Source organism: Hyalella azteca, unplaced genomic scaffold (genome assembly GCF_000764305.2).
Source record: "Hyalella azteca isolate HAZT.00-mixed unplaced genomic scaffold, Hazt_2.0.2 contig11637, whole genome shotgun sequence".
In the NCBI taxonomy this organism is placed as follows: domain Eukaryota; kingdom Metazoa; phylum Arthropoda; class Malacostraca; order Amphipoda; family Hyalellidae; genus Hyalella; species Hyalella azteca.
In genome coordinates, this window is record NW_025941627.1 from 59792 (window position 1) to 80005 (window position 20214).

The following is a 20214-nucleotide window of genomic DNA, read 5'->3' on the forward strand; positions in this document are numbered from 1 at the left end:
CTGCAATTATTGTACAAATACAAATTATGATATTAGCAAAATTGGAGAAAGAAGTCCAAATTAGGTATATATTATTTATAACTACAAACCCTCCTCTCTCCCTCGAAACTATAGCATCATTTAATGAAAAAAAATATGCATCATTTAATGAAAAAAAATATAACTCAGTACTCACTACAGTGAGTGACAGAGAGTGCATTTTCTCGTCGACGAAAACATGAGTCACGGACGGACAAACAGACGGACAGATGGACATGGCAAGCAAAATAGTGCATTTTTTCCATAAATGAGAAAATGCGCTAAAATAAAACTAAAAACTGAAAACTAAATTAAAAACTAAAAACTAAGCTAAAAACTAAACTAAAAACTAATAAAAAACTAAAAACTAAATAAATACTAAGCTAAAAATTAAAGTAAAAACTGAAAACTAAACTAAAAACTAAACTAAAAACTAAACTAAAAAGTAAAAACTGAACTAAAAACTACACTAAAAACTAAAAACTAAATTAAAAATTGAACCAAAAAATAAATTAAAAACTAGGCTAAAAACTAAACAAAAAAACTAAGTACTAAACTAAAAATTAAAGTAGGAATAACTGAAAACTAACTAAAATCTAAACTAAAAACTAAAAGCTAAACTAAAAACTAAAAGCTAAACTAAAAACTAAAAATTGAACTAAAAACTAAACTAAAAACTAAATTAAAAAATAAAAACTAAACTAAAAACTAAAAGTTCAACTAAAAACTAAACTAAAACTAAATTAAAAACTAAAAACTAAACTAAAAACTTCTCGTCGACGAAAACGTGGTCACGGACGGACGGACGGAGTCCGACGGACCACGGACGGACAGACAGACAGACGGCCATGGCGATCACAATAGTGTATTTTTTCCATAAATGAGGAAATGCGCTAAAAACGAAAACATTCATAGCATCATGAATTTAGAAACGATAGCATCATTAGTTTAGTTACAAGAACGTTGTTAAGGTTAGGGCTTAGTTCACATTTAGTCGGACTAAAGCTGAGCGAACACAAGCGGCGGTTGGCACTGCCGGCTTAGTCCTTGCCGGTCGCCGGTCTCACATCTAACTCAAACGTTTCACTAGTATGACGCAACAGTCTAAATATCACTACTAAATAAGTGCGAACCGTCCTAAAAATTAGTTCGAAATGTGTTCACAAGTAGGTAGGCTAATTCCTTGTATGAATCACACAAATTTAATAGGGTTCATAGCCGTCAATAGTGTAGTCACAATAGGTTAGATAAGTTCGCACTTAGTCAGACTAACTTCACTACAAGTTAGTGACGGTTGACCACCAGCACTGACTAGCTTGGTCTTAGATCAAACCTTTCACTAGTATGACGCAACACTCTTAAGTATCACTAATTACACTAAAAACCGTCCTAAAAATTAGTTCGGTTACTTCACAAGTAGTTCCTACTAAAAACCATACTTATTCAATAAGGTTCATACACCAATTTAACACTATGAGCCGGCTTAATGAACGGAGCGACACAGATGTGCACGCTAGGATAGTACGCCGGCAACTGGAGCCGAACCGCAGCCTCCCGAGCTGAAATACTGTACCTCGAGCTGGCTTATGGTACCAAGTATCCATATGGTACCAATCTGGTCTCTGGTACCTCGTATCCATATGGTACCAATCTGTTATATTTGAAACGCGTATTAAAGTACCAAAATTAATCGTAACCAGTTCATGTAAAGCCTGGTCCACACGCTCAGTCTTACACAACGCGGTCACAACGTTGCGTGTGGACGGGAAAACTGCGCAGTTTTGGAGCCGGCGGGAAAACTGCGCAGTTCCATCGAAATCTGAGCTACCGAGCATAGATTTCGATGAACTGCGCAGACAAGTCGGAACGTGTGGACGGTAGAACAGCTTTCCGATTCGATTTGTGCTCAGTTTCAATGATTCTGGCGACCTAGGCGGGCCTCCGGTAATGTTCTCGGGAATTTATTGCTTTTCTATACGAAAGTTTTTCTTGCATTTGGAAAGTAAAATTCAAGGACTATAGTAACAGGGACAAAAGAAGGTGGAGACATACGAGGGCTTAGTAGAAAAATTCAAAGAAATCGATGAAAGCGCAAACATAGAAACAGCTGTAAAATAAAAGCCTAAACTTGTTTATGAAATGTTTCATGGTAAGAACTTATGAATGAAAAACTTTCAAAATCCTCCCGAGTAGCCCCGGTTGACGGTACAGTTTATCAAAAATAGGTTTACAATGAATACATTATTGTGCAGTACATGGAGTATTATGGCCAAAAATTTTATCTATGGCTCAAACTTCATTATAACTTGTTAGCTTTTTTGATTAGAGAAATTAAGTGCACTATTTTAAATTGCATCAAATGGATATAGAAAATGGGGTTGTCTCTTCCCATTAGTGAGCTGCAAAACTATGTGCAAGATTGGCTGGGATAAATCATTGTGTGAAACATGAAAAATAATTATTATCACAACTCTGTGAGAGGGCATGGGCTACATTAAAAGAAGTGCACTACAAATGCAGTTAGCAAGAAAACACATGATGTCTGACACGTAAGTTATTATCCATTGCTTTTATTACCAATTTGGTACATTTTTCAGACAATGACACTAATGGAATATACATGAAGCATTTAGCAGTTTTCCCATAAATGAGAAAATGTGCTAAAAACGAAAACATAGCATCATGAATTTAGAAACGATAGTATCATTAGTTTAGTTACAAGAACGTTGTTAAGGTTAGGGCTTAGTTCACATTTAGTCGGACTAAAGCGGGCGAAGACAAGTGGCGGTTGGCACTGCAGACTTAGTCATTTCCCGTAGTCCGGTCTCACATCTCAACTCAAACGTTTCACTAGGATGACGCAACAGTTTAAATATCATTACTAAATAATTGCGAACCGTCCTAAAAATTAGTTCGAAATGTTTCCACAAGTAGTTCCTCGAATGAATCACACAAATTTAATAGGGTTCATACACCAATTTTACTTTATGCGCCGGCTCAAAGAACTTACCAACACATATGCACGTGAGAAAACACCGCAACCGCCACGTTGGGGCTTACGTTGTGAAGTTAAAGGCTTAGTTCGCACTTAGTCGTTTAAAGCTGGCAAGACAAGTAACCGTTATGACAGTTGTCACTGCCCGGCTAGTGCACTAGTACTATGATGCAACCGTTAAAATCACTTAATTACCTTGAAACCGTCCTAAAAATTAGTTCGGTTAGTTAACAATTAGTTTCTTGTAATAATCACACCCGTCAAGAGGCGAGCAATAACGGTTATTAGGTGGAGATTTGACACTATAACAGCGTCGAGAGGCGATTAATAACGGTTATTAGGTGGAGATTTGACACTATAACAGCGTAGAGCTAAATATCACCATTCGGTAGTTAGGACTGTAAATTCAAAATTTCGTTCGAATCTGTTCAGTAGTTTGGAAGAAATTCCTTGATCAATGTGAATTTCGGCCCGTATTGCCATATAACTATGGCAAACACAATTGAAGGCAAAATTCAAAAAATTTTCACGAGCTTTAAATTACCGTAAGGTCCTAATGAATACGTGTACCAAGTTTCATCGAGTTAAGTTCATTAGTTTGAGAGATATTCCTTGATCATTGAATTTGGAAATTGGCCGCGAGTCCGGCCGTTAATTGGTCGGAGACCTAAACCCAGGAGAGGTTAAAAAAATATAGCACAGTACTCACTGCAGTGAGTGACAGAGAGCGCATTTTCTCGTCGACGAAAACGTGAAGTCACGGACGGACAGACAGGCGGACAGACAGACGGACGGACATCGCGAGCACAATAGTGCATTTTTTCCATAAATGAGAAAATGCGCTAAAAACAGATCTGGGTGAAAAAAACCATCGCTGGAAGTCGTTTGCTGCACGTGTTGTGTACAAGTAGTCAAACAAACGTTCGAACTTCTGACTTCGGCTTCGGACTGCCGCCCTCTCTATCGCCCCCCTATCGCCCCCCTTTCACCCTCTTCTTCTTTACCGCCCCCCAAAATCTTTCCATCGCCCCTACGAGGGCGATATCGCCCACTTTGGGAACCACTGTTCTATATAATCACACTCAAATATTCGTATCTTTTAGCAATAAGTCAGTCTGAACAAAATTAGAATAAAGCTGTAAGTAAAACCAATTTTTAGTATTTTGTATTGTTGTATTTTATTAGTGAATTCTATTAGAGTATTTCATTAGTGTATTTTATTAGCATATTTTGTTACTGTATTTAGTCAGTGTGTTTTATTAGTGTATTTTATTAGCATATTTGTTACTGTATTTTATCAGTGTATTTTATTTCACTTTCACTATAAAGATGATCAATATACGCTTATTTCACCCATGACAGTGCATCTGAGAAGGTCCAAAAACATGTAAATTGGTTCATCTATACTTTCAAAGTGAAATTCTATCAATAGTTGTTCATCTTTTTCGCATGTCTGAATTTGGCACCAAGAGATGGGTTACAGTCATAGGTGATTTTACAAGACCCTCAGCTCGCATCAAAATCTGACCTCGAATGAAAAAACTCGTTGCAGGGAGCGCGCTTTGGTATCAAATTGAACGTAATAAAATGCGCAATAACATTAGAAATGTACGTCAATCGCGTTATAAGAACAAACTTTTGCCTTGTTTTCCGATTGATGACGAAACGCTAGACTATGATACCGAAAAATAGTAATGGTCAATTTTCGAAAAAACTAACCAAAAACCTAACTTTGATTTTGATTGTAAAGTGATTGCCGCGCTGACTTTAACAACATATTACATTTGCAGATCAATCTAACAATTTTTGGCGCAGATATAAGCAATTTCTTCTGAAAATAGAATAGTCGAGAAAAATTGCAGCAGCCCGCTCGTTTTGGTATCAAAATTAGTTATTACTTATTAGTTATCTGTTATTAGTTATTAGTCATTAGTTATTTGCTATTTGTTATTAGTTTTTAGTTAATAGTTTATATTAATAGTTAATAATTAATACTGATAAGTAATGAATAATAGTTAGTTGTTATTATCGGTTGTTAGTAATTAGTTTTTAGTAATTAGGTATTAGTCATAAACTAATAAATAAATACTTATAACTATTAACTAATACTTTATGACTAATAAGTAATAACTAATGACTTATAACTTATAGCCCATAACTTAACTTATAACTAATAATTAATTATCATCATTCATTGCATCTTGCACTCAATGCAAATCACAACGTAACTTATTCTCAACGTTGATTGAAATTCTCAACGTTGATACGTTGTTTTAATTGCTATAGTTGTTATTAGTTATTAGCTATTAGTTATTATTTTTTAGTTAATAGTTAATGGCTAATAGTTATTAGTTTTTAGTTAATAGTTGATGGTTAATATCTAATAGTTATTAGCTATTACTTATATTAGTTTTTAGTTAATAGTTATTAGTTACTAGTCATTAGTTATTACTTTTTAGCTAATAGTTATTAGCTATTAGTTACATTAGTTATTAATTTATTAGTTTTCAGTTATTAATTTTTACTTAGTAGTTTTAGTTAATAGTTAATAGCTGATGGTTAATAGCTGATAGTTATTAGCTATTAGTTATATTAGTTATTAGTTATTAATTTTTAGTTAAGTTAATAGTTAATAGTTATTAGTATTAGTTATTTGTTATTAGTTTTTGGTTAATAGTTATCAGTTTATTAGCTATTAGATAATATTAATAACAATTAATTATTTGTTATTTATCAGTTCTTAGTAATTAGTTATTAGTCATAAACTAATAATAGGCTAATAGGCTAATAGGCTAATTGAGTAATAGGGTAATAGGCTAATTGGATAATAGACTAATAGGCTGATCTCTCGTTGTAAAATCGGTTATTTAACATGGATCAATCTGTTTGCACATGTTTATTAAAAAAATTAGTTCGTTCATGAGCATCTTTTTGGGCATAGAATATGAATAATATTATGAACGCAGTTTAAATGACTTGCAGGGGGTCGGTGCATCATGAAATTCGAAGATGAGTGCACCTCTTCTAGTATCAAACAAAGCAAAGATTTTCACGAAGTAATATCTTTCACCTGAATAGCTTCGTTCTTAAGTTGCGCAATGACAGCGTGCCCAGATTCTTATAAATTTCCATTTCGCATCAAAAATAAAAATATTAAATAAATTAGGAAATCGACGAACGTTAACGAGACTATTAGCATTACATGGTAATGGAGCAATGGCTGCAAATAGCTCGTTCCTGTCGTGCAGGCCAGCTGTGTATTACTCCGCTGTCTATTACTTCGCTGTGTATTCATCCGCCAGTTGAGCTGCAGCTCAAGCCACGCCCACCCGAGCCCGTAGAGATGCTTGGGCGCGTGCTAACTTTGCCTTTAACGAGGGCTTTTCCAATTAACGATTGTTTGGAAAAAATAGAACTGGACTAATATAAAAATACAACCAATTGGAACACAGCCTGTCTTAGGCTGACATTAATGCATTCAACTGACTTGGTCATAAGACTCCGTGGAACGAATTGCTTATCTCATCCACTGGTGTTATGGAGCGCTGTTCCCGATGCCTACAATTTTGCTGTGTTTCTGTCACCGGTCGTAGCTTCCTTTCTAACGCAATGTTCTGAAATGAGCTCGTACGTTTCCATCAAATATTCGCTTGCCGATTCCTGTTCATTTATCGGTTGCTGAATAATTTTTTTTAATCTTTCAATGTAACTTCGTCAAGAATTTGGCAAATAGCGTGATTAACTAGCTAAAAAGAGTTTATAGAGTAGGTTTTTCTGTTTAGAAAATAGCCTGCCCTCCGCCAGAATCTTAAAGGGGCTTCGCCCCATTTGGGGCACAAGCCTTCTCATTGGTTGAACTAATCAGTTATAAGAAGAAAAATGCGGACAACCCAAGGAAATTGTAGAGAAGGAATTCTCAGCGTATAATTAGTTGTTAATAAAAGTCAGAGTAATTAACTTACATGAATACAAATTTACGTGCAAATATTTTATTGTAACAAATAATTTAACTTTTTCAAACTCGTTATCGACAGGATATAGCTTGAAGTCAAAGAATGAGATCGTGTCCCCGATCATGAATGACATTGTCCAAATGATGGAATGATTCAGTCTACCCATGAATTAGCAAATATTTTAGGCAAGTCCTACCTCTATTTCCAGAAATCCTTAAAATTCGAATTTCTATAAGGAAAATGTACATTATGTTCTTAAATGTTGTGTAATTATTCGTGTAAAATTATAATGCATATGCTGAGAAAGAATTGGATCATAATCATTCCTAATTACAGAGATATTTAGCATAAATAATTTTGCAAAATCGGTGTCCCCTAAACATGCTGTATTAGCCTGAAACGTCCAGCCAATCAGGAGCCTGGATTTTCTTGTGTCCCCGTCGTGTCCCCGGAAATGCACGTGTCCCCACAAGCCGCCATTTTTACCTTGCCATGTCCCCGAGACTAACCTATTCCATATATATATATATATATAAAGTCATAATTCCACTTTGCCGGACTTTAATTTTTTTTATAAATTGCAAAAGATATATAAAAAAAACTTGACCTGGCTGGACCTAACCTCAGTAAAACGGTCTCTAGCAACCTAAAGAAGGGTTTTAGACACACCTAACCCTAACTCTAACCCTAACCTAACGAGGTTGGCGTTTTTTGGTGTCCGGTAATGTGGTTCATTTATTTTCGTGTCCGGTTTTTAAGTACAAACTAATTGCAGAGTTAATTACCGGACTCGATTTTGTCCGGTTTTGTACCCCATGTCCGGTAATGTTACCAATTTTGTCCGGTAATTGTTCGAAATCCTTATATATACATACGTGCGATTGATGACCAGAGAATTCGTTGGTTTATATTATCAGGGAGCGGACCTTTTCTTCAGATGACGTTAGATAAAAAGGCAAGTTTCAGGAAATAGTTTTTCTCTATTAGCGACGTTTCGAATGCAACAAACATTCATTTTCAAGTTAGTAGAAGCATTAAACGTTGAAATTTTGGTGGAAATAAGTACATATTATAAGTAAATAGGATACAACATTAAAATTTTTGACCAAAAATTACTCGGAAAATTCTTTCAGAGTTCAGACAAATCCGGCAGTCAGAAAATAGATAGCTGTAGTCAAATCTGTAGAGATGAGGGGTTCAGCAATCGCCGGTCGGTTGTTGTCGGACCACTGCATGATCACGATGCTGGTGAGTACGTTCAGCACAATGCGAGTGACGGTCTGGTTGTAAGCTTGTCTCGCGTGGTTCACCTGCCCTCCAGTTTGAAGGTAGCTAACGAAACAGCGGCTCGGTGTCTTGATTGTTAGTCCAATCTATCCGATGTCGTCTAAAACATCGGACAGATTGTTGTCCGATGTCTACTAACTTGAAAATGAATGTTTGTTGCATTCGAAACGTCGTTAATAAAGAAAAACTATTTCCTGAAACTTGCCTCTTTATCTAACGTCATCTGAAGAAAAGGTCCGCTCCTTGATAATATAAACCAACGAATTCTCTGGTCATCAATCGCACGTGTGTAAATAAGTAAATCCTGCCATCTAATAATAATATATATACATATATTAGTATAGGCTGGCAGAATTTCTTCTTTCAAGCAGGTTTCATTGAAGACCAGAGAATTTGTTTTATTCGCAATTTTCTTATTAGTTTTTTCAATATATCGAACAATGTTTTTAGTTTGAACTGGCAAATCGAAAATCAGGTTACCGATGGACATTTTTATTTCGTTAACGACGTTTCGAATGTTTCTATCATTCATTATCAAGTTAAAAGGCGCATTGAGTGATGAAATTAGCGTCGACATAAGTACAAAATCAAGTAAATAGGATACTACTCAAAAATCAAAATTGTTAGGAATAATTACAAAATCACAAAATAATTTAGAATCAAAGCACCGAAAATTATTCCGAAAACAGTCTCAAGGTTCTGACAAATCCAATAGTTTGAAGGTTGATGGCTGGTCTCTTGGAAAACTCCCGTTTTTTTGCAGGGGTTATTGTTCATTTCAAGATTCTGTATTTTCTTGTTTTTGTAATAAATTTTTGGACCAAGGAACCACCTGATGTTTTTGTTTTGGACCAAGGAACCACTTAATGGAAGCCCACAACGAGACCATCGCGTTTTTGCAAAAAACGCGGGAGTTATCCGAGAGGCCGGTGTAGCCTATAAATTTTGCTTCAAAGAAGGTTGTAGACTTCTTCATGTTTTGGACAACATCGGACAAATTGGACTAACAATCAAGACACCGAGCCGCTGTCTCGTTAGCTTCCTTCAAACTGGAGGGCAGGTGAACCACGCGAGACAAGCTTACAACCAGACCGTCACTCGCATTGTGCTGAAGGTACTCATCAGCATCGTGATCAAGCATTGGCCCGACAGAAACCGACCGGCGATAGCTGGGCCCCTCATCTCTACAGATTGGACTCCAGCTATCTATTTTCTGACTACCGGATTTGTCTGAACTCTGAAAGAATTTTCCGAGTAATTTTTGGTCCAAAATTTTGCTGTTGTATCCTATTTACTTATATTATGTACTTATTTCCACGAAAATTTCAATGTTTAATGCTTCTTCTAACTTGAAAATGAATGTTTGTTGCATTCGAAACGTCGTTAATAAATAAGAATTGCTTCCTGAAACCTACTTTTTAATCTACCGTCATCTGAAGAAAAGTTCCACTCACTGATAATATAAATCAACGAATTCTCTGGTCATCGATCGCACGTGTGCAAACGAGTAAATTCTGCCATCTAATATTAATATATACATTAATGTATATATATATATAAGAATTTCGAACAATTACCGGACAGGGGGTACAAAACCGGACATAATCGAGTCCGGTAATTAACTCTGCAATTAGTTTGTACCTAAAAACCGGACACGAAAATAAATGAACTACATTACCGGACACCAAAAAAACGCCAACCTCGTTAGGTTAGGGTTAGAGTTAGGGTTAGGTGTGTCTAAAACCCTTCTTTAGGTTGCTAGAGACCGTTTTACTGAGGCTAGGTCCAGCCAGGTCAAGTTTTTTTATATATAGTTCCTCATATCGGTTTCTCACGAGGTACTGCGTACCTACGGTGATAATTTGTTCCTGCTACATTTCCGACGTTGTTGCTTGTGCTTCCTTGCTTGATGTGTAAACGTAGCCCTTAAAAAATTTGATCGTATTTGTAAAGAATGTTGGTTAATGTGAGAATGCACAGGCATTGGATTTGAAACTTACGGAAAATCTTTATCGACCCATCGATCTGATTCGAGTGGTGGTTATCGATGGCTCATCGATGTGCCATCTTCACCAATGGTTTGTTATGGAAAAAGAGCTTTTCGGTTAGGATGGCCATCGGCAGGTTATACGTATGTAGGTGTAACATAGGCTGGATACGCCATCGATACTGCATCGTCGCGCCATTAGTGTTCTACCTTTAATAACAACCTAAGTGCCAATAATCATCGATGCTCCATCAACAACTTTATTCGGGTAGGTCGAATCAAACACTAGCATAAGATGAGTGAGAATAACAATTTGTCGTCTAAATCTTTATGATATTAAGGCTGTGATTCAATGGTATATCTGGCACTAGAATTCAGATTGACTTATTGTAATAGATAAACGAAATTTTACCTTCTTTTTAAGGTCATTCCAAGTAAGGTCACCTTAACATTATAATACTGTTTTTGTTAGTATACTGTTACATCTAGTCATACAACTCGTGTCATAGTAGAGTTTCATCCATTTACAATTTCATAATAGGTAAACTTCCTTTTCGCAAATATGAAGTGTCATGTACAGAAAACACATGGATTGACTCACGGTGGCCCAGTACGGAGCGCCCATTTGCACGGCCGTTCCGTCACTCCACTGCCAGACGTTGTTAGCCGACAAGTTGGTCGCGCCTAACCAGTAGCCGTTGGTGGCGTCGGCGTCTGATGGAGTGCAACGTTAATAGTAATGGAAATATTATTATGTAACAGTAATATAAATCAATATGATCCTTTCAGCGTTCATAAGGTCCTGTTGGCATGTCGCCAATTCTTAACACCCGGCCACCTCCCTGATTTCGATAATAATTTGCACATTTAGCTGCTGGTCTGGAAACCGCAGAGAGTTGCGCAGCTGTTGCATCCCAAGCAGATGCTCTGTCACCCCAAGCCGAGTGAAGAGACTTTTTTGCAATATTCACTTCTAACATATGACGGTCGACTTAAAATGTTTCTAAGATGACAAACATTTTGAAATAAGAATTATTTTTCACTGTGCAATTTTATTGAACATGTTTTTAGTATTACAACACTTCTCTTTAACTTCACTTCTTGTCTGTCTGTGTGTCTGCTATAAATCTTATAATCGATATTCAGCACACATCTACCTGTCCAATCGATCTGAAATTTGGCACACTTACATAAAGTTGGAGACAATGCATGAATCAAGTGACAGAATAAATAATTAAAAAAAAATTCAATATTAAAAAAAAAATACTAATAATTTTGTCAGCTACAAATCTTATTATCGATATTTGACACACTTCTACGGTTCTACCGGACCAATCGATCTGAAATTTTGCACACTTGCGTAAAGTTGGAGACAATGCATGAATCAATTGACAGAATTAATAATTTTATAAATTAGAAGTTTTTGTTCATTACTAAAAAAAATGAAAATAATTTCGTCTGCTACAAATCTTATAATCCATATATGACACAATTTGACCTGTCCAATCGATCTAAAAATTTGCACAATTGCATAAAGTCAGAGACAATGCATGAATCAGTGAAGGAATAAATAATTTTGAAAATTTATAAAATTTTGATACCTTAAAAAAATTGGAAAAATAATTGCTTTTAATATATGAAAATAATTAGAAATTCATTGTACATGTGTAACATACAAGACACTGGATTCTTCAGAAGTGTTGTCTTCAAAAAGCAATTTTGAAACTCATATTATTCTGTTATAATCTTACATCCATCGTTAACATAGGTGGCGACATCAGTGAAGGAGACGCAGTCTTTAAGCACAGGCAGCCTGCCGAAGTGCTGGTAGCAGTAAGTGACCGCGTTGTCGTACGTCAGATATCCACCAGTAGAACGGTGGATGCACTTGGGCCCGACGACTTCATAGCCATCAGGACAGTCGGCTGACACAGCGCCTGTCATATAAGAATTCTGAGTTCATAATTCAATCAATTTGTCATGCGTAGGTGCGTAAATTTTACGAAAACTTTTTTTTTTATAATAGAAAGAGACCAGCACAACCTGCCTTCGCAGTATCAATAGGAACCGAGGACAACCAATGAAAGGTTTTAGGGTCATTCCATTTCAAGTAAGCCAAGAATACCCGCCTGACCATTTCCAATATTGATGAAGGATAACACAAATATTAGTTCATATTTTAATCCAAATTTACAAAAATTTAGCTGAAAATAGGAAACTTTTTGAAATTGGGAGTTCTCAAAGAAGGGGTGGTCAAAGTGTCGCCGATATCACGGCGCAAATCTTCAACTTAAGATAACCACCAACTTATTATCTACGTTGAACGATTGGACTCGCCTGCTGGACGAAAGGGTGGATGAAGTGGATGCATTGTACCTCTATTTTTCCAAAGCATTTGACAGTGTTCCGCATGAGCGGCTGTTGCGTAAAGTGAAGTCTTTAGGAATTGAGAGAAACGTACTCCAATGGATGAAAGATTTTCTAGTAGGTAGACGACAACGTGTCAGTATTAACGGAACCGTGTCAGACTAGTCATCAGTAAGCAGAGGCGCGGCTCAAGGAAGCGTTCTTGTGCCTATTTTGTTCGTTGCTTTTATGAACGATCTGCCAGAAGCAGTGTCCAGCGTGTGCTCGATGTATGCCGACGACACAAAAGTTTATAATACAGTGAAGGATGCGCCAAATAAAGCGCAATTGCGAGATGATCTTGACAGTTTAGTTAACTGGGCTGATACGTGGCTGCTGCGGTTTAATGCTGACAATTGTAAAGTACTTCACCTCGGGAAAAACAATGAACAGCAAGATAACAGTATGAGAAGACATGGTTGCAACAAGAGAGTAATGATTGGAAATCTGGTGTGGAAAAAAATCTCGGAGTTTATGTCGACAAGGAGCTGAAATTTTCTAAGCATGTTGAAACGCAAGCACACACATCTAACAAATTTCTTGGACTAATCAGACGTTCATACGAGTTCCTAGATGTAAAAGCGATGAAGCAGTTTCTTGCTGTCGTGCCCGAATCTAGAGTTTGTAAACGTTGTGTGGTCACTGACATTTGAAAAGGACAAAAAATTAATAGAGAATGTTCAAAGACGTGCAACAAGGATAATTCCAGGCTTCAGGGGCAAGTCCTATGAAGAAAGATTAAAGATTATGAAGCTTCCAAGCCTCAGTTATCGACGTCGCCGTGGGGACCTCATTGAAGTATACAAGTATACTCATGGTTTATACAAGGTCCCCGAAGGATTACTAGAATTCGAAACAAGATCCAACACCAGGGGCCACGTCCATGAACTAAAAAAACTGCACAGCAACTTCTCCACGCGACAACATTTCTTCTCGCTTCGAATCACCGACATGTGGAACAGCCTCCCCGATGGCATTGTTGGCGCTCCAAGTATGAACCCGTTCAAGAACAGACAAGATGAAGCTATGGGAAAATATATGCTCAGATTTGAAATGCCTAGCACCATATCGAACCCGGTGGAAGTCTAGTAGCTAAACTATCGTCAGTTATGAAAAGATCCGGTCAAATGACACGATTTTACATCTTCTGTGAACAAGGCACGAAAAGGAAAAGAATCGGCGACAGGCCACAGCAGGCCTACACTTCAGCGCCGAGATCACTATGTTATGTTATGTTGTAAGGTTAAGCTCGAAGTTTAGCATCTTGCGTGTTTATTTTACTTATTATTTAGCAATTATTTCGACGTTGTTGAACGCTATTTTAGTTTAGACTTTATGGAAGTCGGAATGCGGATGGTGTGAGTTGCTAGATTATTGTGCGGTGTGAAGCCCGAGCGGAGGTACGTTATAGTGTGTTAGGTCCTGATATGTATTATTAAATTACGATATATGAACTGATGTGAATCGATCTATATAATTTTTTCTTTGTGTTATTTGATTTTTTGTATATTCATTACTTTAGTTTACTAATCAGAAGTTTAATTATTGTTCATTTTACCCTTTTAGGAAGGCCTAAAATCACGACTTAATCTTCTTTTCCGATGATAAATCAGTTTAGGCCAGCACAAGGATTGTATATTCTATAGCGGATAATTGAAAAATAAAGTGATTTTAATTGAACACTATCAGTGACCAAATGATCACATTCGATCATGTAGACCGAGTTGGTGTGTAACTGACCCCAACAATGTGAATCTGGGAATAATCTAGTAATTTGTATAGAGTGCCGTAAAATGAGTAAAAATAGAGCATGAATAAATTAACGAATAGGTAGCAACATTCACACGAAGAAAAAGACAATGAAACAGCGAAAGGGAAGAAGTATTAGAACTTGATAAACTCCTGCTTAGAAAAGAGCAGGAGTTTATGTCGCGGGATATGTCGCATGAAGTTGAATAACTTGTCTTTAAACATGTTCAGGAATTATTAATTTAGATTTGGGATAATGATTGTGCGAAAACTTGATGGTTACTGAATGAAATGTAGGCGACGAGATAGCCAGAATCAGTCGAATGATAGAAAAATCGACCATCTTCAAACATTTTTAAAACAAGTTTTCTTCCCTTACAGGAAGAACCTCCAGCTGGAGTTAGCTTACGTTGTATTACAGAATTTTCTCTTTCTAATCAATGCTGCTTTAACAAAATTGATATGCTGGAAATTATTTAGTTTGGTGTTCAAACATTTCGAAAATGACTCAGAGGCGTCTATTTGCCAGCTTAGACGATATTCAGTGAAAAACCAAAATAGAGTGTTTTTCAAAATTTCATGTTTACAATGTTACCTATGTTGGCAATAAACTGTACAGGTATCATGTAGATTTAAAATTTTCCTTAGCTTTACAGAGCAGTGAACTTATGAATGGTTTCTGCTCTTTCGATTTTCGAGCAAGTTTGACCTCATCGTACACAAAAAGTATATACAATAAACTTGAAACAATTATTTAGAAGCCCCTTTCAAGTTCTACATGCACCTACGGTTCGTTAACACAACGGTTCGTTAACGCAAAACGGTTCGTTAACACAAAGTTCTACGGTTCGTTAACACAAAACTAGAAAAGTTTCGCTAAACCAATTTGGTTGAGACAGCATTTGTTAGAAAGAGAAAACTTCTTTGAATTAGCGCAAGTTTTTTTCAAACTTCTTTGAATTTGAGTAATTCTTTTGAATTAGATTTTACATTGTAAAAGGTAGTAGATTACTCTGTTTGGATACCCATTCATGTGATAGCTCAGTGGCAAAACTTTTAAATTCGCTGCAGAGCGCGGTCTATAGTATCTGCTGCGGCACCATTTTCCTAAGCAGTCATACGTTTCTTTTTCTCTACTTTCGAACTTCAAATTCTGTACTCCCCTATTTTCCTTCTAGGGTACGTTTATTTTACTTATTTGTCCTGTATATAAAATTGCCACCTTTTAAAAAGCTGCCACTGAGACGCATCCATATTTTAGCTTTTTTTTATTAGGTCGTTCAAATATCTATGCTCAATTGATTAATATTCCTGACCTGACAAATATCTTAGGTACTTTAATGCTTCGATCAGTGAACATCACTACTTTTGTTTTTATTCAGTATTAAAGACTCTGCGGATGAACGCCTCTCAGAATTTTTTTGTCAACAGGATCATTACTTCGACCATCAATCATTTAAAGATGCTTGTCAAGATTCTAATTTAGCGATCAGCTCTGAATGAAGTCATTCATTGAAACAATTTGAATAAATTTAAAATAGTCACTAGATTGCTTTAATCGCAAATTCACTAGAAATTTATAAGCGAAGAAAACCCCACAAAAATTTAGCATATCTCTATTGAAAACGTTTCGGAGACCAGCTTCATCGTCAGTTCGATAAATCTAGAACACAGATAAAGGCAGAAAATTAGTTTGGAGTTAATAAAAAAAACACAGAAGTTAAAAACCTAAATTTACAGACAAAGGGCAGAATAATAAAGTGAGTACCCATCTATTCACAATTTCTAATGGATAAGAACTATAGGCAGCATTTAAACTAGACTTCTCTGTAAAAATATACAATGATTCCAAAATACGCAGATCGGAAGCACCAGAACTATAAGCTAAAACCCTTATTCAGTGTCGGACACTGGAACGTTGCACTGTTCGGCGTGAGTGCGCACAGCCGAATGAGGACTGTTATAGGACTGTGCGAGGAGTTATAGGACTGGGCAGTTACTATCGCGCCCTCCTCATTCGGCTGTGCGCACTCACGCCGAACAGTGCAACGTTCCAGTGTCCGACACTGAATAAGGGTTTTAGCTTATAGTTCTGGTGCTTCCGATCTGCGTATTTTGGAATCATTGTATATTTTTACAGAGAAGTCTAGTTTAAATGCTGCCTATAGTTCTTATCCATTAGAAATTGTGAATAGATGGGTACTCACTTTATTATTCTGCCCTTTGTCTGTAAATTTAGGTTTTTAACTTCTGTGTTTTTTTTATTAACTCCACACTAATTTTCTGCCTTTATCTGTGTTCTAGATTTATCGAACTGACGATGGAGCTGGTCTCCGAAACGTTTTCAATAGAGATATGCTAAATTTTTGTGGGGTTTTCTTCGATTTTAAATTTCTATTGAATAAATTTGAATAAGCAAATAAGCATAAATTGATTTCATATCTGGCTATATTCGTCCGATTATGTGGGACAATCCATATTCTTTTGAAGCAGATTATGCTTTGCTATAAGCATTTGTATATAGTTTTTGCCATTCTTGCGGCAATTACGGCTTGATTACAGAAATTCCATCTGCAATTAAGTGCGCCAGAATTTTTTACTTATCAGTGACTAATAATCACAATAATCCACGGCGCAGCAGTCACGTACGTCTGCTGTAATTGTTGGCTCATTGAAGTTGTCCATTCCTGTGCTAAAATTCATTCCCATTTATTCGTGCGATAAAATGCATTCCTCTCAATTCCGGTAATAAAATTCATTCCTCTTCATTCTAAATAACTTCCTCTGGTAGCTTTTCACTTCTGATATGTGTTTATTTATAAGATGAAATAAACTATGAAATATCTTGCACATACGTAGGTAGGAAAACTGTTAAAAAGTAGAGGAAGCTTATTTAAAAAATTATGTCCTTCCAAATTTGAAAAAAATATAACGTAAGAGAGAGCAGCAAATTCATGTACAATTCTTTTCCTTTTCGCAATTGAGCTTTCACATGAATGGGTATCTAAACACCCAGTTAAAATTTAGGGCAGGGAATAGAGCAGGCCGTCGCCGGCTGCAGAGCCGGCGTAGAGACGCGACAGAGCAGCGATAGAGCAGAAATGTCCGCTTTAGAGACGATATCGCCAGCCGCGTATCAGCGCTAATTAGCTTCTGAGTACCTGCCCAGGTGTGCTCCTGTCTCTTATACACATCTAGATGTGTATAAGAGACAGATATATTTGTTTGTTCTTACAGATACAAGTTTTTAATCCAATAAACGGGATATTTGTTGTTGAAACCGTGGTTATCCTTGAAAACGCGGACTTACGTCAAACCAAAACCCAACAAAAACGAACAGCGTTTTTACAATCTACATGAGCCAACAATTCATCAGCAGTTCTGCAAAATTGTTCGTCGTCTTCTTATCGAGTTAGAACCTGTCTCTTATACACATCTAGATGTGTATAAGAGACAGGTATCAGCCATGGCGCAGCGCAGTTTTAGGGATAGATGGCCGGTTATAGTTTCACGGCTCCATCCTGCTAAAGCGCGACCAGCCCGGCTAAACCCGGCGCCGGTCTCGGCTCAAAATTTTAACTGGGCAGGGTAATCTACTACGTTTTCCAATGTCGAATATAATTCAAAAGAATTACTCGAATTCAAAGAAGTTTGAAAAAATAGCTCTAATTCAAAGAAGTTTTCTCTTTCTAACAAATGCTGTCTCAACCAAATTGGTTTAGTGAAACTTTTCTAGTTTTGTATTTAAACATTGTCGAAAAATAGCTCCGAGGTTTCTATTAGCAAGTTTTGATGATTCTTACTGAAAAATCGAAGTGAATTATCGATCATTTTTTGTATATAAAATATTACATATGTTGGCAATACAGGTGTAATGGAGACTTATACATTTTCTTGTGATTTACAAGGCACTGAACTTATGAATTTTTTCTGCTCCTTTGATTTTCGAGCAAATTTGACCTCATTCTACCTAGGGAATATAAAAATACATCACTGAGAGAAAGTTTCTTAAAAGGCCCTTCTCAAGTCCTCGAGATACCTCAGTTTTAAAATCAGGGGCCAACAAAGATATGCCACGGGAGTGACCAGAAGTTGGAGATTTAGGGCCGTGTGATCGGGGACATTTTCACCACCTCTCCTGTGAGGGCTCCAATTCCAAAGTTTTCCACTTTTGAGCTAAAATTGTTTTTCACAGTTGGTTTGAACAGGATCCAACTTAGTTGTAATTTCATCGAAATTGATGATGGTTAGCAGGGGCAGAGTTTTAAGAGTGGTGCACATGACATTGAATGACCTTATTTAAATTGGAAAAAAATTATAGAACATTATGGAAGATTTTTCAAATCAGCCAGAGTGGTTGATTGATTTTTGCGGTTCGCATTAATTTCTTGGTTGGACAACTATTTCGCTGCAAATTGACTGCACTCTTTCCATAATAAGCAGACACTAACAAAAGCTGGAACTCCTCAGCAAAAGCTGACAGTTCTTCACCTAATGGCTGTTCTAATTTATATGCAGAAGACACTCACCGATGATGAGCAGTAGCAAGCAGATGATCGTCACAGGAAACATCCGGATGGTACTAGGGTAGTATAACTCGAAATGAAATATTTTGGAAATTTAAATACAAGCGAAAGTCAACAAGTTTATGAAGCCCCTTGAAGGAAAAGTATATTCAGGAGAAATATCATCGAGTATGCAGCGCGTTGGTCTGATAAGTTATCGTATTTATAGTAGGCACAGCAGGTTCGGATTTCCCAAAGATTCTCATAGCAACAGCTATTTTAGGTAAGTGCTGTGAATGCAACATGTGGTTCGGTTCGCACTGAGACAAAAATTGTCAATATTTTCGAGAAAACTATTGATAAGTTAGCTGTCCGAAAATATGAAAACAAAGATAACACAGAGCATCAAAAAACATGATAGTAAAGTTATCTTGTTGTTAAGGGTCACGGTTCGTTAGCATTTGGTGTGGCTGCAGATCAAAATTCAAGAATCAATACTATAGGATTCATTCGTAAATAAATTAACGGAATTATCAAACAGGAATAATGATGAAGCTTGGTAGTTAAGAAAACGCAAATATGATAAGAGGACGAGCGCATAACGGCGGGAGTATTGGCAGCACTTACATGAATAGAGCTTACGGGACGAAAGTTTTAACCCAATATAGTTCCAACCTCCAAAATATGAGAAGCAACAAAAATAACATGAAGGTTCAAGTAAGTTATACATTTTAAAGCTCTCCAGTCGAATGTAGGAGAACGTGATCGGTGTTTAATAACGAGTCTAGGCTGGAAGTAAACATCGGGAGTGAAAGAAAGAGAGGATTCAAGAAAGTGGGACATACGCCCTTACACGTGTGTAAACCAGCTTATATTACAGAACTTAGCAAGGTTTTTAATTGGATTAATCTTGAATAATTGAACTACCATCCAAATAATTTCATCCTGCAATCGCTTTCGACTCGTGTTTAGGACTGTTTGTAACGTAGTACGCCCATCAACCCTTATACTTCAGCATCAGGATTTTCATGCTACTGAACGGCATAATTAATTTTTTTCAGTGAACGTCTTCCTTCGACATCTTCGGCTTTTTATAGCATATAGTAAGCTTTGAGTTCACATCTCTTTTTTATTGGACGCGATTTATCGCAAATTTTCTCTGTCCTGTCGAACAAACGCCAAAGCATGCCACCTCTAGACGCCATCCACGCATGCCACCTCAAGACGCCATCTACGCATGCCACCTCTAGACGCCATCTACGCATGCCACCTCTAGACGTCATCCACGCATGCCACCTCTAGACGCCATCCACG

General features: G+C 36.8%; 1 protein-coding gene across 1 annotated transcript; it reads right to left on the bottom strand.

Annotated features, from left to right (window-relative positions):
• Positions 1-10772: 10772 nt before the first annotated feature.
• Positions 10773-19106, bottom strand: LOC125178654. The gene is made up of 3 exons (XM_047882925.1): positions 18925-19106; positions 11992-12177; positions 10773-10954 (listed from the first exon to the last, which is right to left on the bottom strand). Exons 1-3 carry the CDS (start codon positions 18965-18967, stop codon positions 10773-10775), a joined length of 411 nt encoding a protein of 136 aa, XP_047738881.1. The 5' UTR covers positions 18968-19106.
• Between the last annotated feature and the right edge of the window lie 1108 nt (positions 19107-20214).

Bases quoted from the DNA above. Each gene is read 5' to 3' on its own strand.
- LOC125178654 (XM_047882925.1), bottom strand. From the start codon at position 18,967: ATGTTTCCTGTGACGATCATCTGCTTGCTACTGCTCATCATCG. The intron at 12,178-18,924 runs GTGAGTGTCTTC...CTTATATGACAG, and splicing joins CTTGCTACTGCTCATCATCG to GCGCTGTGTCAGCCGACTGT. The intron at 10,955-11,991 runs GTAAGATTATAA...GCACTCCATCAG, and splicing joins CACCTATGTTAACGATGGAT to ACGCCGACGCCACCAACGGC.